This window comes from Phoca vitulina, unplaced genomic scaffold (assembly GCF_004348235.1).
Source record: "Phoca vitulina isolate PV1807 unplaced genomic scaffold, GSC_HSeal_1.0 scaffold3, whole genome shotgun sequence".
Classification (NCBI taxonomy): domain Eukaryota; kingdom Metazoa; phylum Chordata; class Mammalia; order Carnivora; family Phocidae; genus Phoca; species Phoca vitulina.
The window spans coordinates 47381917-47397983 of record NW_022589706.1 but is presented as its reverse complement, the minus strand read 5'-3'; the positions used below and the strand labels follow the sequence as shown (position 1 = coordinate 47397983).

The 16067-nt window shown below is 33.5% G+C and overlaps 1 protein-coding gene across 11 annotated transcripts in view; it reads left to right on the top strand.

The window, feature by feature from the left end:
- Positions 1-16067, top strand: part of EPHA5 (EPH receptor A5) — a 346898-nt gene that overhangs the window by 213844 nt on the left and 116987 nt on the right. The window contains exons 6-7 of one of the 11 annotated variants that reach the window (XR_004298863.1): positions 181-393; positions 3908-4141. The exons of 9 other annotated variants lie outside the window; for them this stretch is intronic. Coding sequence is in view for 1 of the 2 variants with exons in the window: in XM_032400484.1 (XP_032256375.1) it covers positions 181-188 (8 nt within the window). In the remaining variant the exon portion in view is untranslated. Of the gene's footprint in view, positions 1-180; positions 2896-3907; positions 4142-16067 lie in introns of those variants that run through there. One more of the 11 variants, XM_032400484.1, reaches the window with a different exon arrangement.

Sequence of the window (16067 nt, the reverse complement as noted above, 5' to 3'; positions counted from 1 at the left end):
CCAAGGAGGTCTTATAGTAGAGCTACCAAGAAAGAAGATAAATACTGGCAACGGTGGCAAGAAAAACAAAGCAAATAAAACGTATGTTTGATCCAGAATGAAAAAGTAAATCTACTGGTTGTGCACTATCCATTTTATCTAAATTCATGAGAATTAAACTGGTGTATGTATTATTTCTAGACCTGTAATAAAAACAACCAGAAAACAACCAAAACACAATGACCATCACCACAACAAAACCACAACGGCTTCGGATGATAACTGCGCAGAACTGCGTATCACTTCAACTGTCTATACCTAATTCTTCTTATTTGGAAAAACAAGACAATATATCTATCTCATAGCTATAAAAAAGATCATCTCTATAAATCTTCAGTCTGTATTGTGTGCATAGTAAGTATTCAATAGAATTTGATTTCTTCTTTTCTACTGAAATTTTATGAAGACTAAATAAGATTATTCAAATAGAAGTGCTTAGTATCTGCAGTAATACCATCACACTGGGCATTGCTATCTATGAGGCGCTGGCTAGATTATATAAATATGGTATCTTTAATCTTTGTAACAAGTTGAAAATAGATATTATCTTGATTTTATAGAGATGTAAAGAGGTTAAGAATAGGTAAATAGCTTTTCCTAAATTACTCAGCTAGAAAGTGGCAGAACTGGAATTTAAGTTTGTTTTGTGCTATTCTAAAGCTGAAACTGTTTCCATTACATATACAACCTCATTACTTGGTGGCAACATTAGTAAATTATTATTTAATATGCAAGTCAACCACGGAAAGGCTTTCAACTAAAAGTCAATAACCAGTTACTAAGAGATGTTTATTGTTCTTATACAAACCAAACCCATAGAAAACCTGCACACATAAGTGTGTACTCCTCATCTCCTTCCCTACATACACACACACACAGACACGCACCCCAAAAGCCTAGAAACATAAAGTGTTTTAAGGGGAAATTAGCTATTAAATGTTCGTCTCTACTGGAATTCCACCCTCCTCTCGTCTGTTTTGCCAAGCTAGGACTGAGACCCAGCAAAATGCTTCTTTCTTGCTCCATGGCTTCCCATCGGATTCCATCAACTGGAGGCAATAAAGTGAGATTGGGAGGCATTTGGAGGGAAGAATTGTCCTTCCCATTTGCTTGCTGCTCCAAGCATCGCTTCCCTAGTAATTATTCTTTGTCTCCACAGCAGCAGTTATTGCCAGCCTCCAACAACTGTAGGCATCCCCAAACCACCCCCTTCACACCCTTCAGAGCCACTTCTCCAAGCCCTGAGGTACTGGCAGTAGCCAGGGTCTTGGTTCTCAAATCCCCAAATTTTCCCTTTCTTTGATGTAGGGACGATAGCTCCTTATGCAGTTCTTGTCCCTGGGTTACCTCAATATTTCCTTTTTTTAAAAAAAAATCTAATTTAACATTTCTACCCCAGTGTAAACAACTTCCTAGATTAAATTCCCTCTGTTGAAATATCTAGTATGCTTTTTTTCTATTTTTCTAATTGAACCCCAATGAATTCAATTATAGTAATTTCGTGCAGAGAAAATTCATTTATAGTTTAGAAAAACTTGGTCAGCTTTATGTAATTCAGATAGGAAAGATTTATATATGGATACCATTTAAAAAAAAAAGCTAATAAAAAGCAGACACCACTGTGAAGCAGAGCGTCTCAGTCTAGACGAGTTGGAAATAACTAGGGCAAACCCCAGGATACTGCAGCGGGACCTTCTCAACCACTACACCTGACATTTCTGATTTGCTCTTCTAAAAAGCAAGTTGCTGAGGTATTTGAGGTTTCTAGCATTGTTCTTTGAAAAGAACTGTTGGAAAATACAGTTTGTTCAAATAGGAACTTGAAAGGGTTTCTAACTTCTGAAGTTCACTGTATGAATGTCCGTGATCTGGTGAACTCAGTAGAGATCCGAGACTTGTGAGTTGTCATCCCGAGTGTTAGGCAGTGACCGTGTAACTGCAGACAAGTCACTTACCTCCACTGCCTCGCTGCTCTCCTCACCTTACAGAGAATGGCCAAATAACGATGATCGTCCAGATGACACAATGTGGCTACAAAATTTCTTGCTGCTATCTCTAAGAAAAAATATGGTTGTGGTCAGCATATTTAATTTTATTTTGTTCTATTGTTTTTAGAACTCAGGTTTTTAAAAATGTAATGTATTTATATGGAGTGCATAATAACATCGTTTGAATGATATGATATTGACTATGTATGAATATCTACATATTCATAGGCCCAGTTCCTACACACACACACACACACACACACTCACACACACTGTGTGTACACAAGTCAGTGCTCATTTAAAGATTTGTGGAATCGAGATAGCATAGAGGTTAAGAGTAAATCTCTGCAATCAGACTCCATGCTTACAAGTGGGATGACAGTGGACAATTTACTTAGGAATTTTTACTTCATCTATGGGATAATAGTATCTAAATCAGGCGGTTATATGAAACACTAAATGAAGTAATCCATGTAAAATGCTTAGTAGTCCTGACACACAGTGAAAGCTCTATATCTGTTCGAATAAAAAGATATACATTACAACAAAGATTACATTACAACAAAGATATAATCAAGTTCAATCGAGTTGGCTAACTAGTAGTTTTTCTTGATAATTACTCTACTTAGCCTGGATCATATTTTTGAATTGAGACAGATTTTCACTCTGGCAGCTTGATGTTTCCAAATGTTCCAAACTACTTTTTTTTTTCTCAACATTTTTTGTGGACCCTTCTAAGTCAGTATTTACAAGTAGCTTACTTTGTTCTGTTCATCAGTGATAGTGTTTTCCATAGGATGGATATATTGACTATTCTATGTCATTCAGATTGCTCTTTTCCTCCTCCAACCTCCATTTCTTCCTTCTTTCCTCTCTCTCTCTCTCTCTCCTTTTCTTTATTGCTTCCCACTTATCTCTTATTTTTCCCTCTTATAAATAATACTAGAGTAAGCATTAATTTATATATGTTTACCTAGTGGTAAAGATAAATTTCTCTAGGTATGCACATTTTAAATTTAAGTAAATACTATAAGCTTACTTTTCAAAAAAGTTTGTAGGGATGCCTGGGTGGCTCAGTTGGTTAAGTGTCTACCTTTGGCTCAGCTCATGATCCCAGGGTCCTGGGATCCAACCCCAGCCAGGCATCTGGCTCCCTGCTCAGGGGGGAGCCTGCTTCTACCTCTCCTGCTCCCCCTGCTTGTTCTCTATCTCTCTCTCTCTGACAAATAAATAAATACAATCTTTACAAACAAAACAAAAAAGCTTATGATTTTACAAATGAACTATGGAGGTATTGGCTTTCTCACACCCTTAATAATTAAGATGGTTTTAGATTATTTTTAATTTTGCCAACTGGATGAGTGATGCTTTAATCTAAGTGAAGCAAAATACTTTTTTCATGTTTATTGGTCATTTGCATTTTTTCAATTAATTACTCTATATTATTCATTTTTATAGTAGAGTATTAGAATGTACTGATGGTATAAATAATGTGGTAACTTGAAATTATTAGAAAATCAATAAGCAAGTACATTGACAAGCATTATCAACTTCAAAATTGTTAACTTTTTTTGTACAATACAGGGAATATATTTTTGAAACTTTAATTGTGGAGAAATAAGTTTGGAAGCAATAAGTCACTCACAGTAAAATAACATTTGGATGAATAGTTAATAAAGGTCTGGGCAGATGATAGACAGCAGCTCCAGCCCTACTTGCTTCTACTGCACTTGATAAGTTGCACACAAGGCAACCATCAGATGCCTTTCATCATTCTCTCCAAACAACCACCCGCACACACAGCACAGTGAGATGGGCCACCAGAAATGGCTTTTGAGACCAGGCTTTCCCTCTTTTATCTTTCCTCTCTCTCCTCCCAGAATTGAGAACCCTCCTCATGGTGGTACTCCTCCCTCCCCTAAAGACACCTCTTGATTTACATATGCCTGGGTGAGTAATAAGCCTTTGAATTGTGATTTCCAGATTTGCTGTGATGTGTTTTGACATTCCATAGCTTTAAAAGGGGGGTGGGGATCTACAAACATGGCAGTGGGGAAGGTCTGACCTTAACATTAATGTATCTCAAAAAAAGATGTGTTGTATTTGTATTCAATACAAACATGTATTGAGTAACAAAAGAAAGAGCTCATTTAATTGAAGTATGTTTTTATATTTGTAAACTAATAGAAAATAAATTTATGTCTCTTCTGACAGAAATAGAGAATTCCATTTTGTGTTTGTTTTTCTTTGCAAAGATTTAAGAAAAATATTAGTAAATCTTATAAAAACAATAGATTCATATATTTTCCATAATCTTATTCTTTCTGCAACATTATTACTAAAATTTTGTAGACATAGTATTAAAGTTCAATAGTCTCAGACTCCTCTCTAGAATCTACTCTTTTTTCACAATGTTCCCTTCTTAGTGTATTATTCATATATTATAAAGACTTTTTATTGAATTAATAAGCCAAAGAATACCTGTATTCAGTTTATTTGATAACATCTATGTGAAACTTTTTTAGTAATATTCGTGTTGACTGTGTATAAATACTTCATGATATTAATGGTAACATTTCTGAAGTTGAAAATAGTTATTTTCAAATAATTCTTTAAAGAATTATGAGAGACAAAAAGACTGTTTTTACCTATTTTACTTTTTCTTATTTTAAAAGATTTTATTTATTTATTTGAGAGAGAGAATGAGAGAGAGAGCATGAGTTGGCAGGGGGGGATGTTGAGGGACAAGCAGACTCTCTGCTGAGCAGGGAGCCCGATGTTGGGCTCAATCCCAGGCCCCTGGGATCATGACCTGAGCTGAAGGCAGGCGCTGAACCAACTGAGCCACCCAGGCACCCCTATTTTTCTTTTAAACTCTATTTTATATAAGTAAATATTACAGTAACATTCACAAAGGCTCAATGTCAGAACATCTTGTGATATTACTGGCAAGTTTTTCTGAAGAGAAAGATTATTTTTTGGTAACTAAGAAATAAGCAGCTATTGCAACCTATCAGCATTGTAAAAAGATAAATGAAGTAAAGTACATATAATACCATAGTTACACACATGACAGAAATCCTCATAATGTAATCATATTTTCTGTTTTTTTAAAAACATCAAGGGTATTTATTTTACCTAGATCAATTAAATATAGTTCATCCCAATCATTTTGCTTTCCTTTTGGTAAATGCAAACATAAGAGAAAATAGGCTAATAAAGGCATTTTACATACAGATTGAACTCTGCTACTGGAATTACTAAAATAAATCAGGATAGTTTTGAAAAAGATCATGAATAATCAGGTCACATTGCTAAGAAGACAAACAAAAATACCCTGTTATGTGCCTTATGGTTACCTAAAAATTGATTCATATACATTTTCTTCCTAACTCAAATGTTTTTATTTCACTTAATGTCAGCATCTTATAATTCTGCTCAGATTTAGGAAGGAATCTTCAACCAGCCCTTGTAAATAAGAACTGCTAGACTATCTCGAATTTTAAAGAGTGGTTGATCCTGATACTTGGTGTCCCAAAATGGGATGGGGGGGAGAAAGAAAAACTTTTCTATGTTGAACAAAGATTGTGTGTGTAACATTTATCTTAGGATTTAGAAACAAATAAAATATACATTGACTAACCTAACTTGTATGATAAACCTAAGCAATGCTACAATGGTAAATATTGGATTTCTTTAAGAAATGTAAAGCAACTTCTACATATCTGAATGTACCTAAGTATTCCAAGTTTTCCTGCCTCCTCTAGACACAACTTGTGTAGTATAGTATGGTGGTGTCAATGGTTAAGTATATGGACTCTTTATCTCCAGATTTGGTCAACTCCAATACCATTTGTAACCTCTGCCTGCCTCTGTATCCCCATGTGTAAAATGGGCATAATACTGGTACCTATTTCATAGGGTTGTTTTTAGATTTACAATAGTCAGTATATGTGAGGGCTGAGTATATTTTAGTGAATTCAGAGTAGAGTTATACAAGCTGTGTATGAATGTTGGCTATTTTAGCTCTTTATAATGTAAATCATCTAAACCCATCTCTTTTATCTGCCTCCTCCTACTCAGAGTTCTGAGTCTTCTCTTGAATAATTATACAATATTATAATCTCTTGTGGATATAACTTACTTTTTTAAATTATGCTGTTAATCACCATACATTATATCATTAGTAGTGTTCCATGATGTAGTGTTCCATGATTCACTGTTTGCGTATAACACCCAGTGCTCCATGCAGTACGTACCCTCTTTAATACCCGTCACCAGGCTAACCCACCCCCCACCCCCCTCCCTTCTAGAACCCTCAGTTTGTTTCTCAGAGTCCATAGTCTCTCAAGGTTCATCTCCCCCTCCGATTTCCACCCCCCCTTCATTTTTCCCTTCCTTCTATTTTTTTTTTCTTTTTTTTTTTTTTTTTTAACATATAATGTATTATTTGTTTCAGAGGTACAGATCTGTGATTCATCAGTCTTACACAATTCACAGCGCTCACTATAGTGCATACCCTCCCCATCTTGTGAATATAACTTACTTTTAAGTTTCTTTTTATTCTTTACTCATTTGAAGCTAATATTCTTGCTTTTTTTTTCTTTTTTTCATCTAAAACCACTAGCCATCTTGTAACTAATTCTAAAAATTGATTTCAGTCCCCAACCTGTTTGATATCTCTGCAGAATTTGTCTCTACCATTGGCCTCCAGACTTTTGAAATGTTGTACTCAGTTGTTGACAGAGAAATTTAGATGGCTGGCATGAAATGCATCTGATGGGGTAGTGAAAGAAAGTGTGATACCAGAAGAGCAGGGTCAAGGTCTTTGTATGCCAGGCTAGAGGACTTGAATTTACAGGTGATGGCAACATTGCAGCATTTAGTGGCAGTTTAAATTGGCCAGCAAGATTGCAAGGCCTTGATCTTTGGTGGCATTTTAATAAAGATGAGGGAAGATTAAAAAAAAAAAAAAAAAACTTAGAAGAAATGACTCAGTGGATATTTGTGATAATTTAATTTGTGACTAATTAATTTGTGATCAATTTAATATTTGGATACAGGGATATCCTTGAAGTTTTCAACTGGGTAGGTGTTTATTTTTCATAACATAAATAAGGGATATTGGGGCTAGTCATTGTAGGCTTTGAGTTTGAGCAGTTATAGCATTATAATTCCCTTGGAGAAAGAACACAGCTTATGTAAGAAAAGACAAAACAATTTATCAGTACCTAATTTTCTTTCCCTTTATTCCTATGAAAAGCAATGACTTCATAGTTTCTTACCATGTCATATGATCCACCAATCTTCTTCCCATCCCAGATATCCTACACAGTTTGGCAGAGGTATCCTCTTACTATGCCACTTTCATGATGGTAGTTTCTTTATAAATGTGTAAATAGACTATATATCTATATTTTATAGAGATATAAGTATACTCTGTGTGTGTGTGTGTGTGCTCTCATGTACACATGCTTGTGTATTTTCTTGCCTGGAATACATTTTAATCTCAGTCTAATTTAAAATATCCTTAGTACTTTGGACCCAGCATAACTATTTAAATTTATTACCCAAACATTTGTTACTGCAAGTACTTCAATCCAGAAGACAGTATCTTTAATGTCAATATAATTTACTCCCTTTTGATATTTTCCATATCTGAGCCTTTGGACATTTTTTTGTTAAAATTCCTTTTCTCTCTTATTTTCTACCTATTCATATCCTATCATTCAAGTCCCGGTTGACAGCAGTTTCCCCCAGGCCATTGTGATATCACTTTTTCTGATTTCTATAGATTTTTTCATCGTTATTAAACAATATTGCATTTGCCATACACCATCGACACCAACAGTAGTCATGTTAGCAATAAAAATCACAAACGTTTATCGAGTGATTGCTGTATACAATTGCTTGTATTGAGAGTTAGGGCATAGAATTGTAGAAGACTGGTCACTGTCTTCAAAAGCTCAGTCTCTATTTGGAGACACTGGATTTACACCAAAGTAAAATATTAATAATAATAACAACAATAATACAAACTATCCTAGTTATAAAATCAGTGATACAGCATTAATCTGGTTTTTAACTCTTACTCCAGCTTTCTTTTCTGCTTTCACGAACACATATCCTTTATGCAAACATCACTAAGTGTGATATAACATTTTCTTTGCACTTTGTCATTATACTTACATTCCCATTAGTCCAAATGGTCCCTGCCCTTTTTGTCTGATGGGAAAATTCCCATTTTAAGCTTCATTTAAATTCTTTCATAAGGCTCTTCAACTCCATGTGGTTATTCACTGCCTTCTTTTTGTTTCCACAGCCTTCAGCTTATATTTTAGAAGACAGATATGGGAAGGCATTCAAATGAGATTGAAAATATAAATATATATATATATATATATATATATATATATATGTATATATAAACATGTATATACATTCAAATTTACATTAATATTTATATTCATATATACAATTCCAAGAAGTAAATGGGCTTGATTAATTGATTAATTAATTTAACTGATGTGGGGAATTCATCTTAGCATAAGTTAAGAAGACAAATGTGATACAATAATGTGATTTCAATGGAATATTTTGAGCTAATGGTATGATTATTCTTCGTGGCTTCTTGATCACTAAATTAACAGTTTATAGATAAATTGATAGCATTTTGAATGTAAGCTTCATGAAAGAACGAGACTTGCTTATGTTGTTCAATGCTGTTTTTCCAGCAATTAAAATAATGCCTGGCACATGGTAGCCTCTCTGCAAATATTTACTTAAACGAAGAAAGATTCTACTATGGTGTTTAATGTGAACAGATAAATACTGTTTTCAATTCTGAAACCAGAGGGTTTCATTTCTGACACATTTTTAAAAGGACTCGGTATGAAGCTTTTGAGATTTGATAAGACACCACAAAAAAAGAAAAAGGAAATGGATGCTTAAATTTTAACTCTGTAAATCATGATGTGTGTGTGTTTTTTTAATATAGAGATTTTATTATTTTAATATTACATTTAATATGGCTTTGAATCCCTTGACTTTGTGAGTTGGGTGAGACAAATATAATCCCAATTTCTGATTTCATTACTTTTTGGCAGAACTTAAGCTGGATTCCAAATTCACTCTAGAATTCAATATGGAATCCAATTTCATAAAGAGAAATAACAGAGTTGAAATCCTATGAATGAATTTATAGTTAGCAGGTTTGGTAATTTTGCTTCTACATCAGAAATTTAGGTCATTCCTTAATTATAGATTTTTTTTTAAGTATTCTTAGTTGGTACTTCTGGCAAAATATAATCAATAGTATTTTAGTATTTCATAAAAATGAAAAGCCTTTTATTACTCTTTATGGATTATCCATAATTTGATGTATTTTTTGGATGTATTTTTCTTAATGAAGAAACAAATATCTAATCTTAATGTTTGGTGATACACACCCTTAAGGCCCTCTTGGAAAGGTTTCCCAGAACTTGTTAAGATGGATGGCCACCAAATACAATAAGAAATAGTTTCTGATTGGCAGGAAGCCAGAGGTTCTTTGTGAGAACTTATAAACCCAGTATGACAGCTCTGTTTGCCTTCTTTACAAGAATATTGTGAGCTAAGTTTCCAGAATAAGTTTGAGAAAAAAATGTCTTTGTAATGCATGGATAAAGAGAGAAAGTGAAAATATTGTGGGTTTTTTTTTTCATATTTTTATCTTGTGCAAATATTCATGAAATGATACTTTTACTGTATTTAGGCACACTTACAAAAATTAGCGCATCATTCATAGATTCTTGGCAATGAACACTGTAAAAAGAGATTTCTTTCCTCCCCTACCATGTTATTGTGATGGAAATACAGATCAAAAACCTGGTACCATTTACTCATGAGAGGATAAAAAGAAAAGAGATGAGTACTAAATTATGGGGAAAAAAACAACCTTAGGCATTATGTAATTGATCAAAAAGTCATTAAGCTTTCCAAGTCCCAGTAGGTGCAAGTTAGTTATGGATAGATAATCTCATGTCTAAATAGCCAAAGTTAGTTATGGTTGTAGTAATTCCTGTATTCAAATGATTTAATGCTGATTTGGCTGTTTAAAATATGTACATTTAAAAATAGCTACAGTGCAGCTGAATCCAAGAATATTTTACTGATTTTTGTCCATATTATGAAATGAAAAATACTTAATTTTGTTTCAAATTAGTGAACTTCTTATACACATGCAGTGCCAATTCATCTTTGGATTGCCCCATCAATACCTCCATCATTTTATGTGGGAATGATTTAATAATAAGGCAATAGGACATTGGATTGTCTAAGTGCAGAAGAGTTTTACAGTAGAAGAGAAAGGATTTAGATTTAACATGAAAGTGCTTCCAAGAAGCTGTATATCACTTTTGATTAGTTACACTTTTTGGTACTTGTTTGTTGCACTGCATTAGTAGACTTTGATAAAGTTGATCAGAAAACAGAAACATTTCTCCTAAGTATTAAATACTATATCTGAAGAATACAAATCATTTTGCTAAAATTATTTGTATAGAGCCACCAAATTTCCCCCTTCTATTTCATCAGAACAACTCTGCCTCAAAATGACCTACCTCCTATAACTACTGGTCGAATTAAGCAACTCTCATCTGAAACAGCTAAGTGTGTCTCACCAAATAGAACCTGTTCTTGTATACAGTTATTACATAATTAACTGTTGTAATCTTTCTTCGTTGAGAATATTATAGTGTCTATCATCAGGTGAGGAAATGTTTTAATTCAATTCTAACAGCATAATAAATGGTTAGGATACAAGAGTTGAAAAAAATCAGATTTAAATTTTTTTTTAGATTAGGTAATTTTCACTAATGCAGATATTTAATTAGACCAATGGTCAATGTTTCAGGGCTTCTCTGATCAATTCGAGGTGAACTTTTCTTTTTCCTTCCAGTGCTTCATTTCTTTGCTTGTAGAATTTTTTTAAGTGTCAGAGAAAATAGCAGACATATTATGCTCTAGCACATTAATTTTACACAGAAAAAGGCTCTGTGATTTGCTCCTAATGCCAAGATAGTGGAAGAACTAGAACGGAAGTTCTCCTTATTCCCTGATCTGAGGATTTTAGCAAACATAAGAACTTTTCAGAGAACAAAGAGTAGAGTCAAACAGCCTACATCTAGAAAAATGCTTATGAATATTTCTATAATTGTCAATCTACTTAAATATCCCAGCTCTTTCCTTATGGTCATGTGAATCAGTACCAAGGTATGTATTATTTTGATTTCTTAGTTTCTTCTACACGCTAAAAACCCTTTGAAGATGAAAAAGACCATATCAATTCTATTAGGACTATTATGCCTTCAAGCATACTTCTTCATCTACACACTGCAAATATTATTCTTGGCCCATATGTGTGGTCCAATCAGTGCAACTGCTTCCTCTCTGTGCTGGGAGACCTATAACAGTGGATAAAAATTGAGTACTGATCCCAAACACCTATGACACAAATTTTAAATTCTCAATGGCAGTAAGTTGGGATTTAATATGTAGTAATAAAGCGTCATGAATGTTCATGAACTTGCCCAGGGTGTATATTTAGTTTATGACCAAGTGTTAGTCAGGATTTGGAAATTATAGGTGAATTTCCTTTTCTTTTATGTGGTCCTTGTAAGGTAATATTGTCTGTTAATGGTAAATTCCCTTACCTATATATACCACAATTTGCATACAAGGAAGGTAATGGGGAAGTTATACAGACCCATATTTTTTGTGTTGTGCCATTTATATATTTCATTTTAATTACTATATCTTAATAAAGCATTGTGTCTGGTTGGAGCATTTACTAGAAGAAATAGGAAAAGTCACAAAAATTATTTCTGAACAGAGCATACCCTGGGTTGGGTACTTCAGGGTCTTACAAAAATTAGTAATCATTTGGTTTCAACATTACAATTTAATTCAAGTGGGAATTTTCTCCTTATTCCATTAGAATTTTTAAACAGTTGATGAGAGATTGCAGTAATTTCTGTAGAAGACATGTGATGAATGGAAAAGTGATTTGGAGGTGAAGCAAAAGAATATATTTTTAAAATATTTGGTAAAGTTTCAAAGAGAATTAGATGAATTTTCAAGAAAAAAAAAAGCCCTGCATAAATGAATTCAAATGAGATATTAAAGTGCTCTGTTTAAGTAACCTTATGGAAAGTGTTTGGAAATGTGTACATAAAATACAATTTGATAGGTGCATTTAACAGTTCCATAATAGAGATGTGCTCATAAATATATGGCCTTAAAACATACTATTCTGTGGAAAAACAAAGCCTATAAAGTGATACAGGTTAAACCCAAAAATATGGTGAAACTCAGGATATGTATTAATGTGGTAGGTTGAGTAATGGCTCCACAGAAATGTTTATATCCTAGTCCCTGAAATCTCTGAATACGCTACTTTGCATGGCAAAGGGGGCTTTGTGGATGTGATTAAGTTAAGGATTTTAAGATTGAAAGATTATCCTATATGATTAGTGTGGGCCCAATATAATTATAAGGGGCCTTGTAAAAAGGAAACAATAGAGTTAGAGCTGGAGAAAGATATGTCTATGGACCCAGAGACTGGAGTGGTGTGCTTGGAAGGTAGAGAAAAGGGGGTAGAGCTATAGAATGCCAATAGCTTCAAGAAACTGGAGAAGGCAGGGAATGATGTCCTTCTGAAACCTTCAGAAGGAATGCAGCCTTATTGATATACCTTTATTTTAGACTTTTAACCTCTTTGAGAGAAGACATTTGTAGGTATTTTTAGCCACGAGGTAGACATTTGTAGGTATTTTTAGCCACAAAGTATGTGGTAGTTGTAGCAGTAATAGGAAAGTAATACAAAAGGATATTGTGGCAGGGCTGTGTTAAAATGTGTCTGTGTGTCTAGCTCACCGGATAAATGAAATCCAGAATTATATGCCTGTATTTGGGCCAAACTATGTTTATCATAATACATAATACATTCTAAGGATATATCAAAGATATTGGTATGGTCTCAGGACTTGGTTTCACCAAATAAAGTTCTAATTATTATACAGGGCTTTCGAATATTTCATTGTGTGTTATATCTGGATTCTATTGTTACAGAACAAGTAATGTGTTTGTATTATTGATGTCATTTTTAAGGTCACAGAAATACAGAAAACTACACTAAAAATAAGTATCACGTAGTATTTTTGTGAACTGAAAAGAATCTATTTTAGTCCTAAATTGTACCTAATATTTCTTTATTTTGCTTTAGGTTAGGTACTTAATTACATATGATGCTTTGAAATAAGTGGGTGAAATTGTTTTAGATGCATGTGTGTGTGTGCCTGTATGAAATACACATATATACAGATCTATATACGTATGGGATATCAATACATATAATCTATGTTTATATAATATATATGCATAAGTATATCTATATAATGAGATGCTTAGTAAAATTAATCGAAGAAGGATGCTTCATTATATATAGAAGCAGCAGGTAAATTATCTTTAGAATCAGACATATCTGGGTTTAAATCCTAACTCCACTGCTTATGAGCTGTTCGTACTGAAAACATAGATGCACTAAATTTATTTACATATATATTTATGCATTATATATTTACTTATGAATACATTTTTATGTGCACATATACATTTACATATGTATTTGTGTATTGTATATTATTATATATAAATTTATGAATTTATATACTATTTTTACCTACTTTCTCAAAAAATAATATACGGTCGGCTTTAGGCAGATATAACAGCAATAGTAGGAAATGAAAATTAATGGACTAATGGCAGTGAATGAAGAAAAATGATGAAGAGTTTAATTGAAAGAAGAACTCAACACAGCAGTCTAGGGCTACTGAAGATAATTCTCAACCAAAGTGTATTAAATCTTCTGACTGTTGCTTCCATTAATTAACTATGGACACTCACTATAAACAGGTGCAAATAAACCTTGTTTCCAGAATTTTTGAATGATTTTGTTGGATCACAAATTTCTCTGCCTTGTTTCACTTCTATATCTCTAGTGATTTTCTGCATTTACAAACATGATGTTATAACAGTCAATTATGTATAACCATGTCTTTGAAGAGCACATTAGAAATATATTTATTACAATTCTTGGTAATTTTCACCTGCCCCAATTCTTCCCTCTATTCACAAGAATTGGTTATTCTTGTTTCATTTTTGTTCATAAGATAGACTTGAACTTGTAATATAATGTCATGAAGGCCTTTTTCAAGTTTACTCCCTTTTGGCTTTTAAATAAAAGCTAACATAAAAGTAAAAATGGCATTTGTCAGTCTTACATATAGATTTTGAAAACAAAGATTCCATTGTGTTTTTAATGATGATATTACATCTTTACCCTTTGTCAAAAATATCTTGTAGCAGTTTCTTATTTCATTGGCTTCTTGATTGATTGGATCTTTTTTTTTTTTTTAATCCTTGAGCACCTACCATGTGCTTGTTCTCTTTCTAGTTACAGAGGCTACAAAGACAAATGAGGTCACTCACTGTACTCAAGAGTTACATAGTCTGGGAAGCAGGTAAATAGATGCTCAGAGGAATGGCTTCACTTTCTGTATCTGTGGTATATAATATTTTCCCAAACAATTTATTTTTAATATCCCAATTTTATGATCACTCACCAGGACATGCGGAGTCGTTGATTGCAGATGCCCAAGTGACTAGTCCTTGACACATATTAGTTTTTCAGTAATAATTTGAAAGAAGGAGGGAGGATGAGTGGAGGATTTCTGATACTAATCTTTTTCCCTTTGGAGGTCTCTTAAAAGACCCTGTGGCAGAGAAAGAGGTAGGTGGCTTGAGTTTTCAGGAAAGGCATGTGCTGGGACAAATAAAGGAGAGATTTACATGAAACCCCCACATCCCTATTGTGTTACTCCACAGTGCAGACACTTCTTGTTCTATTGTAACTCCTTGCAAGTTATCGTTTATTTACCATTAAGTATCAACGTTTGTGAAATATGTATTTTTAAATATATAAAGGTTAGAGGATATTCATGTCTATCTGTAGGATAATATTTGCCTTGAAGAGTTTAACTGAGCAGTTCTGAGCGGTGAAGACTGAGTTGCACGTGGCACGCACAAAATTGCTCAAAATGCATCGTCCATCTTATCTGTGGTGCAGCACATGGAGAGCTGCAGCACATGCAGCACTAGGGACCACTAGTGCTTGTGGGGACTGTGATTTATCGTGGGGCTTTTTCCCAGAAGAAAATTTTCGAGTTTCATCAGAATGGTAGTATATATAGGGAGTTCTCACACATTTGAACGCTCTCTTTTAGAAGTGTTATGGTAGATAAAATTGCTTCGAATCATTGCTTTAGGTTATACAACTCAGAGTAGACAGAATTCTATGTGACCAAGTGCAACTGTTATAAAAATGTATCTTCTTGGACATTTTACAGCCAGAATTTTGTACTCTATTATATATATATATATATAATATATGTGTGTTCAGTGGAACAAAAAAAAAATATGAACTTTATGCCATTTGAACTTCTGATGACAAATGTATAGTGCTATATTTTGTTGGCTTTCAAAATTTCTGTGTGATCACTGTAAGTAGAAAATGGGCTTACATGCAATTTGAGTATTGGCTGAGATTTTCCACAACTTGGAGAATATGTGGGTTTGACTCCCTAAAATTAGTCCCATGGTAAGGGCCAAGGAATTAAATATCTGATAATTTTGCTAATTTGGAACAGAATATCTTGATTTGGCTTTCCTCTGGACCTTAAAATTTTGACTTGCTGTAATCATTAATCTTGTATTTTTTCTAGTTATAGGCTGTCATGTACTGCTAGAAATTATACTATTTAAAGATATTGTGATTGGGATGTTTATGAAATCAGCTGATAAGTACCACTCAGTTCTCTCTGGTTATTTTGTAGTCATAAAGTTTAATTTGTTTGTTTGTTTGTTTCTACTGGCACAATTTCAGATTTTAAAGGAGTCTTGGCAGATGGCCTCAGAGTGGAGATATTTAGGGAAAGTAGATGT